General features: G+C 36.1%; 2 protein-coding genes across 11 annotated transcripts in view; one reads left to right on the forward strand and one right to left on the reverse strand.

Annotated features, from left to right (window-relative positions):
- LOC125670354 (solute carrier family 17 member 9-like) overlaps positions 1-21,546 on the forward strand; it is a 960,148-nt gene that overhangs the window by 274,629 nt on the left and 663,973 nt on the right. The window lies entirely within an intron of this gene.
- The window catches only part of LOC125669619 (potassium voltage-gated channel subfamily B member 2-like), a 104,225-nt gene continuing 95,501 nt past the window's right edge, over positions 12,823-21,546 (reverse strand). For 5 of the 9 annotated variants that reach the window (XM_056161982.1, XM_048904277.2, XM_048904274.2 and 2 more), the window contains 3 exons: positions 19,851-20,933; positions 17,578-18,238; positions 12,823-15,000 (listed from right to left, as the gene is read on the reverse strand). In XM_056161982.1, coding sequence (XP_056017957.1) covers positions 14,195-15,000; positions 17,578-18,238; positions 19,851-20,933 — 2,550 coding nt within the window. In that variant the 3' untranslated portion in view covers positions 12,823-14,194. Of the gene's footprint in view, positions 15,001-16,161; positions 16,224-17,577; positions 18,239-19,850; positions 20,934-21,546 lie in introns of all 9 variants that reach the window. The other 4 variants (XM_056161984.1, XM_056161983.1, XR_008802233.1 and 1 more) reach the window with 3 other exon arrangements.

Here is a 21,546-nt window from a genome sequence, read left to right on the forward strand (position 1 = left end):
AAATATTTTCCTAACGTATCTTCGTATGACACCTTTTTAGCTCACTTTATATGTGTATGTATATATATATTATATATATATATATATATATATATATATATATATATATATATATATATATACACAGATAGTCAAACCTGTATTAACAGACCGTCCAACGGAGAATGGAAAAAAGGTCACATATGACAGGTGGTCTCTTAATACAGGTTGCCTATTTTCCGCAGTTAATGGATAAAATTTCGTAAATAATTTGTATAATGGAGAAAATGACTACATGTATTTGGAATTTATCATTAAGAATATCAAGTACGGTTTTAATAGTTGTAAAATAAAATTAATAATACACTGTTGTTAAAAAACTAGAATATGATGTGTTGTATCATAATTTTTTATTCATAAAAAATTACATTTTTAATCTATTTAAGAATGATAAACTTTGCATGCATTTCATATTACACATCTACATGAGATTTAAAAATTATTTATGAACTGCATGTAGATTTTCTAAAACTTAAAAACACTTTGTTGTAAAGAGTATTTATGTATAGCATACTTGTACAGTGTGACTAAAAAATGCAATGCTTGTGGTAAGAAAGCAGATGGTGAAGTGTTGCGTCTCCTTTTGTACAATACATGCTGGAAAAATGTTTTCAATTTGAGAAACATTAAATAAATCACAATATCAATTGTACATGCACAGCAAATCCTTTAAGCTTAGAACTAATGCAGGCAATTTTCTTGAACTCGGACGTGTCAAATACTCGGGACATGTCGAAGTGAGCCGCTAATTCCGGTCATTATTCTGGAAACCTCTAGTATCTCATGCAGGAAAAACTGCGAATACTCCGTTTAAAATTTCAGTCCTAAGCACAATATTTACCTGATTTATATCACAATGGGGCAAATTTTTACTCTGTTGAACATAATGGTATAACAAGTGGTAGATTTTCATTTCCGATCTAGCCTACCCGGCACTTCTTAAAGTTTGTCGAAATTCACACCTTCAAATACACCGGCCTTGATTCCCTGATCCTTGATTTTGTTAAATAAACATCAACTCGGGTTTTATTAATTAACCACACACGACACTGCATGTTGACAGCTTAGGTATAATAATTTATTCAGAGGGCCGACTAAACAAGATCATTGCCAAACTGTGCGTATCAAAACGAAAGTGTTAGGGGCGATAATTCCCAGAATAGTCGTGCGTTTGAAAACGAAAGTGTTAGGGGCGATAATTCCCAGAATAGTCGGCTCAACTGAAATCGAAAGTAGTAGGCCTAATCACGTTGTAGTCGAAAAATATACAGTCGTTAAATAGAGGTCAAATTTCGTGAAAATACACGAAAAGGTTGTAAAAATCATGGTCGTTGGTCGCGTCAGACAGGTGGTCGTTTAATACAGGTACAATATATAGAGTAACGTCTTGGGGGGGAACTTTTTATGGTCACATACGACAGTGAGTCGCTTAATACAGTGGGTCGCTATGGCAGTTTTGACTGTATATATATATATAGAGAGAGAGAGAGAGAGAGATTCTTCCCAAGAACCACATGGGTGCAATATGTCAAATTGATACACATAGACGATCATTTAATGTAAGTTCACATTTGTTCACATCATGTGACGCCTGGGCTCCTGGAAGAGCTAGAGAGACATATACAAGATAATTCTTTTGAAATCTTCTCCTCAAGTATCTCAAGGATACAAAATGTTACATAAATATACAATTCAATTTTGTTCACATCATGACCCCTGAAGTTTGGGAGGGACCACAATAGGGATTTTGATTTTTACAAAGGAACATAAATATATATAGTTCTAAGTCTTCGAAAGAACCACGAAAGTATAATTTTTAAGTTTGATTAATATGCAAGCATTTTCATGTCGAGTAGATTCAAGTTTATTTACACCATGACCCAACAGTCAGTACGGGCCACATTCAAAGAATATTGAACCACGTGGGTATGGATGTCGATTGATTGTGTAAATATCCTCGTGTTGTATGGCTTGAACTTTCTTCATACCATGCTTCCTTCGGCAAACATCGGACCAAACTAATAAGCGATGTTGTCCACGGTTCTCTAGTCAATCGACTACAAAACATGATGTCTACAGAGAAATTGGACATGCAGAAAATCTTACCCGACTTTCCAGTTGCTAATTACTAATTTTGTTTCATGTTTCATGTTGAGCGATTACAACCTAAAATTGCCATTTGTTATAATTTTCCATCGCCAATTACAAATGCTCATGTAAAGACTTCAATATACATCTGCCCTGATGTCTATTTCCAAATCGTTTGGCTAATGGCGAAATATCACCTTTGCCATTTTATGCAGCTGATGCCTGCTAATCAAGAATCGCCCTGTATGCCCAGCACGATGATGACCAAACCTCATCTGATGTATGCCCAGCACGATGATGACCAAACCTCATCTGATGATCAAATAAAATGTGTGTGTGTGTGGGGGGGGGGGGGGGGGGGGGGGGGTTGGAGGGGGGGGGGGGGGTTGGAGGGGGGGGGGGGGTTGGAGGAAGGGGGACAAGAGGTCCACAAATTTTATCGCTCACGAGGGTCAACTCAATGGATCGTTGACTGTCGTACGTAATTTTGAAAAAAATCTTGCTAAATTGTAATAATACATTAGGAAGATTATTCAAGATTATTTGATAATGCCTCCACTGTAGGCGCATTTTGGTCTTACTGGAAGTAAAAACAGTTAAAACGCTGGTATATAAGGCGAAGAAAACCCACCACTGCGGGTATTTAGGAAACTTTAAAACTGAAAATAACTCGTGAAAATCACAGGTACAGTATCGTTTGTCATTAGAACTCAGTATCTTAAAATCATCTTCTTTACTTCATCGACTAAAATTTTCATAGTTGAGTACTCGTTAAAATAGTTTTTTTTAAAGCAATGTACATAAATTCTAATCGCATGTTCAAATAAATCATATTTGAGTTTGGATGTCGGTCTGTAAATATGCCTCTGGAATCCACTGTTTGGGCATGCTTCAAAGTCGTCACATCACTCTAGGACATACAAGAAAACACAAACTTCGACATTGGAAGTGCCGACCTCTCCTTTCTCACAAGCCGATGCTGATGTGTGTTATAACAAACACGATAAAAATCAGCACCATGGCAACATTATTACATGCAGAAATGGAAAATTAATAAAATTGATTGCTTAATAAAACAAAATATCAATCCCGGGTAGTAATTTAAACAATGCCGAGACGTGGGGCTGGATAATGTGGTAAATTTTCCTGGGAGCCTGGCAGCTCCGCCAACCGACGGGGCAGTCAAAATAAATACATTTTTAAAAAAGCTTAAAATCATATCTGTACGTGGATAAATACATGTCAACAGACCTAACTGTATGCGGATATAGACAAACCTAACTGCAAGTGGATATGAACATACATGTACTTAACTGTACGTGGATATGAACAGACCTAACTGTAGTGGAAATGAACAAACCTAACTGTACGTGGATATAAACAAACTTAACTGTGCGTGGATATGAACAAACTTAACTGTATGCGGATATAGACAAACCTAACTGCAAGTGGATATGAACATACATGTACTTAACCGTACGTGGATATGAACATACCTAACTGCAGTGGAAATGAACAAACCTAACTGTACGTGGATATAAACAAACTTAACTGTGCGTGGATATGAACAAACTAAACTGTGCGTGGATATGAACATGCCTAACTGTACGTGGAAATGAACAAACCTAACTGTACGTGAATGTGAACAGACCTAACTTTACGTAGGTCTATATGAACAAACTTAATTGCATGTGGATATGAAAATACTTAACTGTATGGGAATATGAACAGACCTTAACTATATGTATATGAATAGACCTAACTGTACGTGGATATGAACAAACTTAACTGTATATATGTGGATATGAACAGATAACTGTATGAAGATATGAACAGACATAACTGTATGTGGATATGAACAATCTTAACTGTATGTGGATATGAACAGATAACTGTATGTAGATATGAACAGACATAGCTGTATGTGGATATGAACAAACTTCACTGTATGTGGATATGAACATACATAACTGTATGTGGATATGAACAGACCTAACTGTGGGTGGATATAAACAGACCTAACTGTACGTGGATATGAACAGACATAGCTGTATGTGGATATAAACAGACCTAACTGTACGTGGATATGAACATACTTAACTGTGGGTGGATATGGACAGACATAACTGCACGTGGATATGAACAGACCTAACTGCACGTGGATATAAACAGACATAACTGTATATGGATATGAACAGACATAACTTTGTGTGGATATGAACAAACCTAATTGTGTGTGGATATGAACAGACATAGCTGTATGTGGTTATGAACAAACCTAACTGTATGTGGATATAAACAGACATAGCTGTATGTGGATATGAACAGACATAACTGTATGTGGATATGAACAGACCTAACTGCACGTGGATATAAACAGACATAACTGTATGTGGATATGAACAGACATAATTATGTGGATATGAACAAACCTAACTGTGGGTTGATATGAACAGACCTAACTGTATGTGGATATGAACATATATAACTGTATGTGGATATGAACAGACATAACTGTATGTGGATATGAACAGACCTAACTGCACGTGGATATAAACAGACATAACTGTACGTGGATATGAATAGACCTAACTGCATGTGGAAATGAATATACTTAACTGTGCATGGATATTAACATACTTAACTGTGCGTGAATATGTACATACTTAACTGTATGTGGATATGAACAGATAACTGTACGTGAATATGAAAAGACCTAACTGCGTGGATATGAACATACTTAACTGTGGGTGGATATGAACAGACATAACTGTAAGTGGATATGAACAAACTTAAATGTATGTGGATATGGACAGACCTAACTGTATGTGGATATGAACAAACCTAACTGTATGTGGATATGAACAATCTTAACTGTACGTGGATATGAACAGACCTAACTGCATGTGGAAATGAATATACTTAACTGTGCATGGATATGAACATACTTAACTGTGCGTGAATATGTACATACTTAACTGTATGTGGATATGAACAGATAACTGTACGTGGATATGAACAGACATAACTGTATGTGGATATGAACATACTTAACTGTGGGTGGATATGAACAGACATAACTGTATGTGGATATGAACAAACCTAACTGTATCTGGATAAGAACAATCTTAACTGTACGTGGATATGAACAGACCTAACTGTATGTGGAAATGAATATACTTAACTGTGCATGGATATGAACATACTTAACTGTGCGTGAATATGTACATACTTAATTGTATGTGGATATGAACAGATAACTGTACGTGGATATGAACATACTTAACTGTGGGTGGATATGAACAGACATAGCTGTATGTGGATATGAACAAACCTAACTTTGTGTGGATATAAACAGACCTAACTGTATGTGGATATGAACAGACCTAACTGTATGTGGATATAAACAGACATAGCTTTATGTGGATATGAACAGACATAACTGTGCGTGGATATGAACAAACCTAACTGTATGTGGATATGAACAATCTTAACTGTACGTGGATATGAACAGACCTAACTGTATGTGGATATGAACAAACTTAACTGTATGTGGATATGAACATACTTAACTGTGGGTGGATATGAACATACTTAACTGTAGGTGGATATAAACAGGCCTAATTGTATGTGTATATGAGCGGACTTAACTAGGTGTGGATATTATGGACAAACAAAGATGTTTTAAATATACACAGATTTGACTGTACGTGAATATAAATATGATGCCTGTATTACGTAAATTAGATAGTATGATATGGTATTGGTACAATCATAATTCGTCTATTTTTTTTATTTGCTGCCCGATTTAGCACATGTGCGTGTATACACAGTATATCAGATTCTGTGAGTCGCTTCATCAGATATCTATTCATACTAGACAGATGAGAGAATTCATTTAGTGTCCGCTATCTATACGTGTACTGGGATGCACTGAGGTCCTTAATAGTTTATACTCCTAGCAACAAGCACATGATTGAATACACAGTTGTGATATAATTAGTTCAATAATGGAAATGGCTTAGAATTACTTGCAACAAATGGAAGTCACTTATCGAAATGGTCATAGACCATAATACTTTCATATATTATATGGGATGAGGTTAACAGTATTTTCTTCGACTGGCAAAGGAATAAAAATCGAACATAGAACCGAATTCGGCCCCATTGAGTACATTTTCTTTTGTAATATGCTTGATTTTTTCTTATGGTTCGTTATTGATATAATAGTAAAATAAATTGGATATAAAGCAGTATTGCCGATATACCTCTAAAATAAACTACGAAGTATGGATTTGTGTCGAATAAAAATCGCTTTCCAAAAATAAAGATTTAATCGTTTACAGAAAATCGAGGGTTATTAGATCTTATTCAAGCGGTGCGTATAGGCTACAGCGCTCACCTGGGTCACCTTTAGATTTATTGATATACTTAACAACCTTAATTATCCATCCACACTCTCTGACTCTCAGTCAGCTTTCAGGACTGTACAACCATAATCATACTACGTGTAAACGGGAATACTTGCCAACTAATTTGGCAAATTCTAGCCTTGATAATCTTACACCTGGATTCTGTAGAATGTACCAGTGCTGGTGTATTTTCAAACCTAATACCTAGTCCATAACAATATTGGAATCTGAGAGAATTATGACGCAACTGAAATGGCCTGCAACCTGTGCTTGAATTGTAGTTTATGGGAAATTCTACAAAAAGTAGTTTGAATATAGTATTTAAGTGAATTGCTGAAAAGAATTTGGGCTATAATCTAAAGATATTGTGGCACTGTATGCAAATGACATATTTTTGGTTTAACGTGGTCTTCATATCGAAAAATTATCTCAATTGCCTAAAGTTATTTTTCACAATGCCGCGAGAATGATTTCCCCCGGGAAAATAGGGATGCACAGAACTCTGAGAAAAACAGAATTTACAATATTGCTGAAGAGTTTTTCTAAGATGATGGGAAAATAATATGAATATACAATGATTTTTGTCAGTAATTTATCCATGTGTCCCTTGTGGGATTTTTCTCAGACAATGTAGGTTCATAATGTAACAGAATATGGAATATTGTAGAAATGACAACCTTTAATTTTGATCGATATCCGATTGAAGATTTTGAAGTTGAGTGAAATTTTAACATGTGGTGTTTTTAATATCTTATTCTATTTTAATTTTGTTTGCTTGTCAAGAATTTTAGACAAGTTATGTTATCTTCTCTTCACCCCCCCCCCCCCCCTCCTGAAAAACGGAGTTGGCCTGCAACGGCTGGATATGTAATATCATGTTAGCCCAACGACTGGACATGGATGTCTAAAATTATGTTGGCAATACTACGAAGCTACTACTAATATTATGATGGTCCAACAGCCGTGTCTCTATACACTTAGCTTAGGATCGCAACAATAGACACCCCTCCCACCCTCTGCTATTAGGGAAATAATTGTGAAAATGTAGGCAATTATATCCGTAGTGATTGAGTCGTCACCTTCGCCAACCAAGGGTTTCTGATACGCTACTTTAGGAAAATAACATATATTTATGTTGTGGGACTTGTAATGATCAGTGTTCAAAGTATAATTCTGACAATACTAGGCCGTCTATATTCTAACGAACCCGTTTATAGTACAGATTCACAGGCACTCGACGTTTTAAATATCTATAATAAAAAAAATGTCTTCCTGTAAACATAATATATTGAATATCATGTTTACAGGAAGACAATTTTTTATTTATTATAGATATTTAAAACGTCGAGTACCTGTGTACAGATTCTGTCCGTCGCATCACCTGATTACTCGAACAAAGCACAAACCTGAGTAAGACTAGTTAGAGTTGTAACAAACAAAATCTATCCACATCTATAGTTACGTGTCCTTCCTTTAATCGTGTATAAATTGTGAACAGAACTATAAAATGTAAATAGAACAACTAGATCTATCCAAGGTGAACTGATATCCCCCTCCCCCCTCTCCGAGAGCGCAATCAAAATGGGCAGATATCAAAGTAGTTTATTGTTGAAGATGTATTCCCTTTTTGGCAGTTATGCATTGTGAATTCAGGTGAAATGGGGAATTACTACGCAGAAATCATTTTTCTATATCAGAGTCCTACTTGCTTGACTTCTAGAGTTCAAAGTCGACAGGAATCCTCCTCATCCCATAGCGAGTCTATTTGTGAAGTTTGGCAATTTAAAATCATTTAAAAAGTCCAGAAACCATCTAATTATACCAGTGTGCAGTTTACTTGTAACGACCTTTACATCACGTTTCTGGTGAAAAGGAACATAATTCCCATGTTAAGAATCCAGTTTTCTTGACCTTTGACTTCAAATTCTATAGGGGTCATCCTCATTCCACATAGCAAGTCTCTCTCTCTCTCTGTGTGTGTGTGTGTGTGGTTTGGTGACTATGCGTGGAAAGAAGATCTGTTTAAGTTAAGGCCCGGGCACACTTTTTTCACATCAGTGTCATTAAGTTCTCTTGACCTTTGTATCTAAAATAGATAGGCTATGATCATGACGCCAAGTGTCGTGGGAACTCGCACACAGACCGTCTACGGACCGACATTTTGATTGAATTTCCAGTGTACTACAAACTGTAAATTTCTACCATTATGATTAAAAATCATTTATTAAAAGAGCTGAAATAATTTACATGTATACGTATCATGCGCATCCCGTGTGACCTCATACTGATTATAGACTCATTAGAGGTCAGTGGACCAGAAAGCTCACCGAATCATTACTTCGTACATAGAAAATCCAGCCTAGACCTATTCCAGAAAAAAATGTACACACCAGTACGTAGGATGCTTGCAAAAGACTCATAAGATTTCTATAGTAGATATTTTGACCTCTTTCATGTTGGATCTAGCCCCGTGCATGGGGAATAATTCAAACAAGGAACACTATATATAATAAGGACTCTATTTGCCCATCAAAATTTACAATTACCTGTAGTTTACCCAAGATGCAATTCAGTTGTTGTTTCCATGCAGTTTGACCAAAATTACCTAGATACAGAAGTCTGCCATTTTTTAAATACTGCAGCTGGTGTAAAATGGCAGATTTTCTTCAGGAAAACACCGAGCGCAGACTTGGACAAACTTTCTATTTTTCTCTCATTTTAATACCAATTTATATAGCCTTGTGTTAGATGAAATTTCAAAAGGTTTTTCACATCAATTCTTCCAGAAAGATCAACCTTATCCTTATTGAGGCCCTGTGGGTAATATTTGATAAAATCAAATCCAGATTACAAAGGGATCCTTGTACATTATCATTTTAACAATCTGTAGCCTCGCTGGTCTTCATATTTCCCTTAATGTTCCCCAGCCCTAGCCCTAGAAACCATATTTTGAAATCACACCAAAATGTAAATTTTTCATAATTGTTTTTAATATTCTTTTAAACGATTTGTATATACAGTTTATTTTTCCTCGTTTTTGAGGCTGTGATTCTAGAAATAATGTAATTTTTAAAATAATACCTTATATTCATTATCTTCTGATTATCTTCCCTTTAATTGGCGTGATCCTTCATCTGACCAAACCTGAACCCTCTTAAGGATGTCCAATACAATGCTTTTTTGGGGGGGGGGGGTTAAAGTAATGTCGGCACACAAGTAATAATAAATTGATACAACCAACTATCCATGCTGGTTTTGAGAGAGAAAAATTCAGATTTCCCCAAGCAGAAGATATAAGAAATGTAAAAGTCTCCAATTTGATCCCAAACAGGGTAAGATTTCCTGTCTTTACCGATCTCGAGTTCATACATGTAACACCTCTTGAGTTTCGACTACCAATACGAGATACCGTCTTCGATTCCGTCGTGGTTTTAATATTTAGTATGTCCACCGAGGAGTTCAGTATTTTCCGTTACGCTATGTCTCCAATATCATTATTCCTCGGGGAAAGTACAGTAGTCCCGGAGAATTGACACTCTTCTACGTTAAAGCTTGGGTAACTTAGCACTCGTTACTATTAGATATAATGAGTTTAGGCACTTATATAGCATCGTTTTTTAAAGTTGAGGGGTAAGGAGTAAACGGAGAAAAAAGTTGTCATACCAGTATGAAAATTCTTTGTTAGCAAGAAAAGCATGTCTGCCAAAAGCCAATCTTGTAAAAAGATGGAGGGTCGGGGTCACAATTCATCGATTCAACTTTGCATTTCACTACCATTCACCGCCATTATAGTTATTAATCTCATATTTCAACTCCTATACTGAATACAAAGTAAAGATCTGGGCAAACACAGACCCCTGGTCATACCAGAGGTGGGATCAGGTGCCTAGGAGGAGTAGGTATCCCCTGTCGACCGATCACATCCGCCGTGAGCCCTGTCTTGATCAGGTAAACTAATCCGTAGTCAAAATCAGTGTGCCAAGAACGGCCTAACAATCAGTATGAAACACGTCAAACAGCATTTGACCCAATGATAGGTTGTTTTGGCAAACTAGATCATTATAACGACCATAGAATTTGCGAAATGCTGACTTCAAACGAGACTGTTGAAACCCCTGTAACACTAATTTGTTTGTCAGTAGCCTGCCTCGATTTAAAAACTATTCATACGCAGAACAAGCGTATCGAATCAGTTGAGAGATATATATGTATATATCATAGGTTATAATGGAATATTGCTACATAAATATGGAAAGTTGACGGTGGAGAAGCTGAAATAATCCCGTTTGTCATAAAGTTAACGTGTTAGTTTGCAGTTAATACCCATTTTCAATAAAATATCTAAGTACGAAGCAGATGTGGAGGACTCTGTGGTGTCTTTTATCTCGAGTTCACAGGGATATATCGAATCCACATATGAATGAAAATTATTATTGTTTAAATAGATAAAACGTCGTCAATATGTGTAAATGTCGAATTGCAGGTTTTTTCTTGTCATGTAGAAGCTTTTGAATAAACTCTGCTTCATAAAAATATATAAATAGGTCAGTTAACAAAGGAGAAAAATGCATGCCCATTGGAATTCCAACATATTGTTGGAAAACCTGATCACCAAAGACTACGAAGATATTGTCAATGAGGAACTCCAGCATATTTTTTATTCTAACTTCAGAGTACTTGTGCGTGGAATCAAAGTGGTGTTTAACGAAGCAATTTGTTTGATGACTGATCACTAGATATACGAGATCGTACATCTTTCCGTTTTCTATTTTTGTTCAAGAAGCAACTGCCTATGTCAAAAAGTAGAGTCTTTAATTTATTGTGAGGAATGGTCGTGTAAAATCTTGAAAAGTCATACGTTTTGATGTTCTTGATTTGAGAAAAGTTTTGCGATTTTAAATTTTCTAAAAGTTCTTTAAAATTTATTAGAATCCTCATATGATTTATACCACTTTTGGCACATGTTCTGGCACAGTACGTTTGAAGTTTCTTCTTCACATCTGTTAATATTTTCGTGAGGAGCAAAGATATAGGGGCTTGGTAGAACATTTACTCAATCCAGCAATGCATCTTTGTAAGGGTTTTTGTGAAGTTTAGGAATGCAGTATAGGTACGGTAACTCATATTCATCAATCCCATTGACTGGGATATTAAATGTGTCTAAAACTGAAGCACGATTTTGAAGAATTTCATGTTTTGAAAGGACAGTTGGAGTATAAGTACGATTACCAAAAGTGGAATTAATGCCAAATTTGTTTAAAATACATGGAGTTGTAATAATGAGCCTTACAAAGACAATGTTGTTACAAGCTTTGTCAGCTGAAACCAAAATATAAATCCTCATGTAACCTATCTAATTCTTTGATCACTTCTGGTTTATTAAACACAGAAGGATAGATGGCACGTACTTTTGTTTTGATGTGTCTAATACGGGATTTTAATATTCCTCTTACACATTTAATCCATTCTGACAAGGTATCAAGTTCTTCTTTTTCATATTTAGCCCATCGTCTGGCATAATCTTCGACAGAATTCATAACAGAGATGAAGTTCTGTCGCCAATAGTCTGAATTTAAGACCTTTTATTATAAGTGATTTCAGGTTCTCCTTTTCAACTAAATCAACATCACCAGTAATGACATACCCAGTTGGACTATAGAACGAAGACGAAGAACAGGAGCATATATATGTAGGTGGATTAAGTATAAGATGTATATCTAGGCTCTGCAAAGTTTGTAATTAAAAAGTTTGGATGCAATAGTAGTAGTATATTTGTAGGAAATACAGGGTGTAGACTTGAAATATGTCGGAATACAAGACTGAACCTTTTTATGCATGTAAAAAGAAAAATGGTTTATTTTATTTTGTTTTCGCTACCAAACATCATATGCGACATTCTGAAAAAATAATCTTCAAATCAGGTAGATATTTTTGTATCAGAGATGTTGTATTTAGTATTATTAAAGTTGCGCAAGTGACGCATAATTTTCTTAACTTCTTTTTCTGAAGAGTTTCAACATTTTATAGTTCCTATATCCCGTATTGACATTTAAAAACATAACCAGGGACAGGTCACTCACAAACTGTTAAAATCTCCTCTGTATTTCCGGTGTAGCGTTTCCTTCATAAAAGAATATGCATTGAAATTAGCCATGTGCTGAAGTTGGAAAGGTGAAGCCGACAATGGCAGGGTTTTTGTGTTTAAGCTCTAGTGGGCTAAAAATTTACCAGAAAGCTGATTTGAAACCGTGGCTCTGGTGAACTAAATACCATAAATATAAGCACAAATTGAACAAATTTATTTCATTCTTCATGCTTTGAACTCTAGAAGGAACAATATGGCGTTGTACAAATTTATACAACAAAGATCAATAAACTATAAAACATTGCAGGAAAATGCAAATAACACGTAATATATGAAGTTTTTAACAATTACATATGCAAAAGTAATGTGTCCTGCTACACAGTTAATGACATGTACGTATCAAAGAATGTGCAGAAAGAAATCTTTTTTAACAATACTGACGATCTTTCTGTCTAAACTCTATAAAAAAAAAAAAAAAAAAAAAAAAAAAAAAAATAATAACAATAAAACATTATCATTCTCTTTAAAAACGAATGACCGTCTAAATCTGAAAAACAAAATAGAATCAAAACATTAATTCAAATTAAAGTGCAGATTTCAGAAAAATTTAAAAACAAAAGGCCCGTGGGCCACAATGCTAATGGATTATTTTGCTCAAATAATTAAAGAGATGATTCTTGACAAAGTTTTGAAGTTATAAATCTGTACTAAAATTCAACAAATGTAACCTTGTTTTCAAGTGGGTTTCTTATGGCCAAACCCTCCCCTAGGACACACGATTTGAACACAATTAATGTATGGAAACATGCACACAAGTTTTCAATGTAGTTCTAAACAAGATGTGTTTGAGAAACACAAATGCCCCCGATAATGGCCAATTCCAAAGATGGTCAAGGTCACAAGGGCAAATATCTTGGTACCAGTAGAAAGATCTTGTCAAAAGAAATGCTCATGTATAATATGAAAGCTCTAATATTTACTATTTACAAGTTATGACCAATGTAAAAAAAAAAATTAAAAGTAAGTTAAATGTGAAGGTCAAAAGGTTTAATACCAACGGAAAGGTCTTGTCACAAGGAACACTCATGTGAAATATCAAAGCTCTATCACTTATTGTTCAAAAGTTATTAGCAAAGTTAAAGTTTTCAAAAAGTAGGTCAAACTCCAAGGTCAAGGTCACGGGGTAAAAAATGTTGGTACCCACGGAAAGGTCTTGTCACAAGGAATACTCATGTGAAATATCAAAGCTCTATCACTTACTGTTCAAAAGGTATTAGCAAGGTTAAAGTTTGAGACAGAATGACAGAATTACAGACAGGACAAAAACAATATGCCCCCCGATCTTCGATCTCGGGGGCAAAAAAAGATATCTAAGTGACCCCAACCTATTGCATTATGTTCTAACTCGTAGACTTGTCCTTATTTGAACTCTATATCTTTTTCGCCAAAAGTTTGTGGCAAATTTGGTTGAAAATTCGACAATGTCGATACAGTGTATATGACAAAAGACGACAAACTTTGGGAAGCTTACCCAAGTTTGATGACAGTGAGACGTACATCGGCACACTGACTATCCACTAGCTTCCTGGGAATATATCTCTGTGCTATCGTCTGAAGATAGACGTCCAATATTATTCAACAGTGTGTCCACCTGATAATCTTTTCGTTGACCATTTAAATCGTCATCAGACAAAAACTCTGTCTGTTGTAGACCTATCCTTGAATCTGAATTTGAATTATTTTCAACAGGGGATAAATACATTAAGTTATGAGATGAAAGACTATTGTCATCCGAGGGGGACCTCTCTAACGAGTAAGATCCTACCATGCTCTCTTCCACATCGAAATTGTCAGAGGGGCTTGTGTCGTTATTCTGCCATGGTAACGAGTTACCACTGTCTCTGTGCCAGCAGTTTCCTTTTATAGGACTCGCCACACTATCGCTAAAATCCAGCTCTTCGTCACCTCTATTTTCGGATGAGTCGAATAAACTATAATTATCCAACCTATCCGTCTGGGGAGTTCCGCAAGCAGAATTAAGAGGGGAAGAAAGCAGAATTGCGTTTGCATCACTGTTTTGTCTCACCGGAATTGTATCTTCTTTGTTTCCATTGTCGTACTTTGAGGGAAGATCACTTTCCGGCACACTTAACGAGTGTGCAATATCTGTGGCGGGGTTTTCTGGAGAAGAATTCTCCCATTGAAATACGTCACAATCATTGGAAGTATTGTGTAAAAGCGATTCAATATCATAGCCAGAAGCGACTTTATAATCTTTTTTTAGTATCGATTTCATCACTGTCGGAGGGTATTCGAATGGGGGAGAAGTGTCACAATTTATTCCATTTTGAAGTTTCCCGGAATCACTGGATTTACCTAGAATAAAAATAAATGTTGATATCCAAATCTCCATTGAAACATTCCAATAAATACTGTACATACCTTGTGAACACAACACCCAAATGCCTGAAGCAGATTAACATAAGGAAGAAACGAGTCGTGTATGAACGCCATGAGTATGTATTGTTTAAAACAGAAGCAGGCCAACCGTAAAAGCGCTAGTATAGCAATGAAGCCAGATACTAAATTTATTCTAACTACAATACTACTAGTATCATGGACTAAGCACAGGAAACACTCTTCGTGGTAAATCGTAAAAGTTCAACTTTCTGTGTTCCTGATTAACACTAGAAACTTTGTAAAATTAATGGAGAAGTATTTTAAAAAATACATTGTGCATGTATATACGGTAGCTTATAGTGTTAGCTGCGATATGTGAATGTAATTATCATAGGGTCTTCTAGTCTGAAAACGTTAAGAATTGAAGAAGTATAACGATGAATTGAAACTCCAATCAAAGGTAGCCCAAAAAGCTAAGAATAAGACAATAAAAGTGTATAGAATCCTAATATATCTCTTAACACTATGTTTGATTAATTGAATAGATCGCCATTATGACGCAGAATTTGAAATGCAGCAAAATTGAATCTTGTGATAAAAGAAACACTTATACAAGATATAAGGAATATTGCAAACTGGCACACATGAAAAAGAGAGTTTCAGGAAAGCACAAAACACTGGTGTGACCAATACTAAAAGCCGGGGAAATAATTGTACAACATCCTGTCTTCACAATCGTCTTAACTAACCATGCCACGAGCAGACCTGCCAAAAATAAATCAAAGCAGAGCCCGGGAAAGGGAGCGCAAAATAGGTCATACTACGAATTAGTCGGGTAGAGGCAAACACAAATATAAAAACAGGAGAATGTTTGTCATGGTTTCATTTTTTGCGATTATTCCTACACAGTTAATTCATAAAAAGTACGACAAATCGCTATCTCACAATGATAACATAGATATTATTTCAACCCATTAGAGTGTGAATACGATCTTAATTTCCACACAAGGCAACTTTATCTTCTGAAAGGAATTAACAGTTGCATGGTACAGAGTGCAGATATAGTGAATGAGAAGCAGAGGGTAAAGCCACGGTACTAAAATACGGTTCAAAGGTCACACCAACGCTGTACTACACCTGAAACCCATCACTCTCTTTTCTTCTGGTGTCTGCTTGTCAGTAGAGAAGGAATTTTTCGTCTGGAAACAAAACAATTTAAAAAAGGTCTTCCATGTTAATTAATTTCTATGCAAAAACACCGTGGCGTCTTTCAGTATTTTTTGATGAATGATCATGTTTTACAATGTAATGAATGAAGACATTTTGGTAACTTTGAGACATACAGAAATATGCATATTATTATGAAGATGCTGTTAGTTTGGTGAAGATTAAATGCAAAGAAATTACGTGTGCCAAAGCCAAAATTTTGTAGCAAAATTACATGCACGTCTGTCATGCACTTTGTTTTGGTGTTAGACTGGGTTCACATTGTTACATTCATTGATGGACGTATCCAAAAGGCTGATGTTAGTCAAAAAAGGTTCTTGAGAAAAAAGTTAGTACATTTAGTAGTATTTGTTCGTAATTTTTTTTAATAGTTCTGATGAATTACATAAAACAACCTTTTGGACACTGGGTTTTCATTGATGTAAGCTCCTTCACGAAATATGCATACTTTTGGACAACGTCGTCCTTAGCTGCAATAATGTAGCCCTATCCGATTTTTTATTCTGACGTTTCCGGGATAGGGCTACAATTCCATAGGATCTCTGTAATGGTGCAAAATAATTTTATGAATAACCGATAATAAGCTCCGTGTATTAGTCCCAAATGTTGTTTACACCAAAAAGGAGTACCAACTTTGTGCTTGGGCATGTATAACAAAGGTGTTTTCCATTAAACACCATGTATGGCATGCAAAATTCTTCGTCTGATCCGCCATGTTTGTTGTCGGGAGATCTCGTAGGTGGATCTACTGAAAAGCCTAAACATTGACAATCTGCGCGAAAATGTAGTTACCCGAGCCACTCAGACAAAGAAAGGAAAAGCATTTGGTTGTAGAAAGAATTTACACTCTGCTGTTCGTTTTTTAACTTGATATTAAATTTAAACCTTTTTAATACCGACGAAATAGCTTTCTCCTCCGTACTTGTCCACTGATGTGAATACTACCTTATATGGCATATGCAAATGACTTGACAATCGGAAGTTGAAACTTCAGTACACAAACATGGCGCACAAATATTAATCGAAAAATTGGAATATATCGAAATTGTTGAAAACGGTAGAATAGAGCCTCACAAATCGTATGTTGCAGGTTGTAAATTTATATATCGACTAAGAAACATAGAATATAATTTTATTTACGTAAAGAAAGTCAGCAAATGTTTAGAATGATCGATAATGTTGCGGGAGTGATTCACTCCCGCATTTGCACCATTACGGAGATCCGAAGGAGCTGTAGCCCTCTCCCCCAAAAAATAATAAATTAAAATTTAAAAAATCGGAGAGGGCTACATTATTGCAGCTACGTCGTCCTTGGCAAGACTATACCTGATTGTGGATTCGCAATTAAATGATAATTAGCTAATTTCCGTCCGGTTGAAGGGCTTGAATGCAGTCTACTGGCCAGCGATACTGCCTTGCGAAACTTGGCAGTTTTAGATTTGCTTGAACTCTCATCATGAATATTATCTGATGAGGAGTAGGTCCGTTCCTTAATTCCAGAGAGTTTGTCATTTCGATCACAAGTCTCCGATTTGTGACGTTTAAGAAGTGATCTCTCGGGTGCTCTTGGCGGTTCATCGGAACTCCTCTGGTACACAAGTCTTGGTTGGAGACTTGACTGATTATTTGAAAGAATATTGCGATTCCATGCCATTGTATATCCATCTTCTAATTTCTGGACAATTTGATCAGAGTCACCATCAGTTGCAAATACACTCTCGGGACATTGTTTGCTATTATTGTCTGTCGAATTAAAAACTGAACATAGTCTGGAACTGTCGAACGGATTAACGTATACATTATGTCGGTGGCAATTGTTCTGTAAATGGCCCTGTGTCCACGAATATCCGGGACTCGAGGGGTGGGTCAAACAGCTATTAAATGTATCAGTACTTGTGTTGCTGCTTTGGCGTATTAGCGGTTTTAGTTCAATGGTACAACGCGCATGCGTGGAATTTTCAGCAGTTGGTGGGTATTCAAGCTTTCCCTGAAGTAATTAAGACATAGTTTTCTTACTGTATTTTATATGTACTTCGTCTTAAATACGCAATTTGTTAAATACTTCAAACCCAGCCACTGCAAAACATAAATGAATACAACCATTGTCTCCTTTGATGCAAAACGCAAAGTTTAAAGTTGGCTGTTTGATAGAGGTAGACAATGAAAGTTGTGCAAAAGCTTTTTATCGAATATCGTGTGGCGTGCAGATTATGTTGCAAAAACTGACTACAAGAGACAAGCTGGTTAATCAAACACATGCTGATTCTCATTAACTGTACCTAGATTTATCTGCGTTATCTGTTCGTTAATACGTTTCAAAAATTATCGCAACCTTAACCCATTTCAGTTTTCACATTCAGGACCAACCTCCAGAAAAGTGATTGTAAGCTTATATATATAAAACTGTCAGTTAAATTTAACTGTCTTTTGTGCAACTGGGTCCTGAACGTTATGTAAGGGCACGCGCGACGTTTTGCAATTAGTAGTATATACTTTTTCGTGGCATTTCACGTACAATTCATTTACTTTCTCTACTGTTTCTACAAACTGTGTGCGTGTGTGGGGGTGGGAGTGGGGGTATTGCCAGGGTTTTAGTATTTTAATAGTTCCTGGGTTGTGGCAAGTAAAAATGTAAAGTCAGCTCTTATGCATTACAGAAGGTTGGATATTACGAAGTTATTGTAGCAAAGGGAGAAAAATCAAGATTAAGCGGAGATCGAAGCAGGGATCTTACATCAGTAGTTTGGTGATTTAATCATTGAGCTAATCAGATCATTATAAAATTTAAACTTATTTCGGAAATCATACAAAAATTCTTCATATCTTGGAGATGAAAAAATGAAATGGCAGAAACGTCGTGTATGGCCTTAAAATGAAGCAATGTGCGAACGCACCTCGGAATAGCCCAATAAATACTGAAATTATCAATAACGTGAAGATGTTATTCACACTGTGTTGTAGTGATTTTGCAGATTGGTAAATGTGGCGTCTAAAAAACTCCAAAACACAATCAATGAATGATTTTCTGTTCTTGTTTTGTACGTTTTATGGCCCGATATACATGTACGCGTAGAAATAGTTCCCCACTAGAATGTAATTGGTCTTTTCTTTTGTGATTAATTTGTTAGTCCGCCGGAGTCTTGATGTAGCACCAAAAGAGGAGGTTTTGCCACAGAACGTATCTTTCTTGTCAGAGCCGTTCCGCCCAAAGGCCATGCACTCCTCCAAGCTCACATCAGGAAATTGGCTCGAAAAAATCTATTTTCTGTATGATATTACAAATATTGCTAGGATTATAAGATCGACACGTATCTAAATAAATAGGAAAATACTTGTTTTTGCGTAATTTCTATTTTCTATAATATACTACACATCAAGTAAAATCCATGTCAAGAATGACGGGAATATTCGTTATGCCTTGTCGATCATAAGAATAAGTAGCAATTTCGAGGAACAAAATGGATACTTATGACAGGCATAAAACCTATTAAACATATGTACAGCATGAATCTTTATCTTGGCATCGTAATTCCTTTGCAAACCTTCAAAAAATAAGATTAAACAATCACAGAAAACTAATTTTCGAAAAAAAAATATACCTGTTGTTCCGAATGTAATGCTGGTTGGGAGGAAGTCATTAAACCAGACTCTTCCTCAGTCTCTACTAAATTTGTTGCACATTTATAGTCAGGAAGACTGTTGGAATCACAGTGATCATTCGATGATTTATTAGCCGTCCCGGACATGTTCGTCACAAATTGTGGTGCGCTTGCGCATTTTCCATCATTATTGGTAGTGCTGACTCCACCATCACACTTGTGTCCGTTATCACTTGACCATCTGCCGCCACTAGACTCCACATTCACGTCTACTAGGTCCACACTTCTTGCATAAACATCCCTTATATTAAAAGAATGCACCGACACAATGCTTCCTGTACGCTTGGCCCGTTCTAGAGCGTCTCGCCTTTTTAAGGCTTTTTCCCTTCGCATTTGGTCCTTGTAAAATTCAGCGAAATTATTGACAATGATAGGTATAGGGAGCGCAATAACCAACACCCCACAAATACAACACACTGCGCCAACCAGCTTTCCCGGTGTAGTCTTTGGATAGATATCACCGTATCCCACGGTTGTCATGGTGATGGCAGCCCACCAGAAGGTTTCGGGAATACTTTTGAATTTCGTTTTGTCCACATCTTTCTCGGCAAAATATGCCAGACTTGAAAACAGAAGAACAGTAATAGCTAAAAACATTAACAAAAGACCTAGTTCCTTGTAGCTTCTTTGCAGGGTGTATCCCAACGACTGCAAACCGGTTGAATGGCGCGCAAGTTTTAAAATTCGTAATATTCGCATAATTCTAAAAATCTGTACAACTCTCCGAACATTCTGGAATTGCTCCGTTGTGTGTCTGTTAGTTTCGGTTAGCCCCAAACTTATGAAATACGGTAGAATAGCTAACAAGTCAATGATGTTCAAAGGGCCTTTGACAAATTTCCATTTATTGGGAGAAGCCCAGAATCTTCCTAGGTATTCTAATGTGAACCAGCATATACATACAGCCTCAATAATCTCCAAATCGTTCGTCGCATCAGTGTCCTCGCTAAAGCTGGGAATGGTGTTCAGTGTTAGGGCCACGGTCGACAGGACAATGAAGAGCACGGACACAATGGCCAACACCTGCGAAGAGAGAAGAAAAAACCCCAGTGTTATGTGTAGAATTCCTCAGAGAGAGAGAGAAAAAAAAATCCACTGGTACCCATTTTCTTAATGATGAACAAACTATTTCACATTTGAACAACAGTTGTAATTAATGGTTTGAAAAAATATATTTACTGGACTGAAAAGATACGTAAAACATTAAATTACTTCATTGTGATGGACTTAATCCTTGTGCTCACAAATGCAGAAAATATATAATACAAGACGTTTGGAACACCAACAACATTCCGTTTGAGATGATACGACAGAGTTGAGAGAATTCAATATGGTATTGTTCTGATTTTAAAAATAGCATAAATTTACACTCTACGATTCAGAATCATTCTTCTATGCAAAAATTCAATATAAACCCTCAAAATACCGATCTCTATTTTCCACATTTCAAGAAGTACAATGCACATAATTCTACATCCAAATCTAAATTTAGCATTTTATGAACCTACTACACAATTAAACCGCATGCGATCTGTCCATCACAGATAACAGGGGATAGGTAGAAAACTTAACACTAAATCAGCAAAGCCTTATTCAATTCATTCGAAAATTCCTGTCTCTAAAAGCCTTTAACTAC

Source organism: Ostrea edulis, chromosome 4 (assembly GCF_947568905.1).
Source record: "Ostrea edulis chromosome 4, xbOstEdul1.1, whole genome shotgun sequence".
Classification (NCBI taxonomy): domain Eukaryota; kingdom Metazoa; phylum Mollusca; class Bivalvia; order Ostreida; family Ostreidae; genus Ostrea; species Ostrea edulis.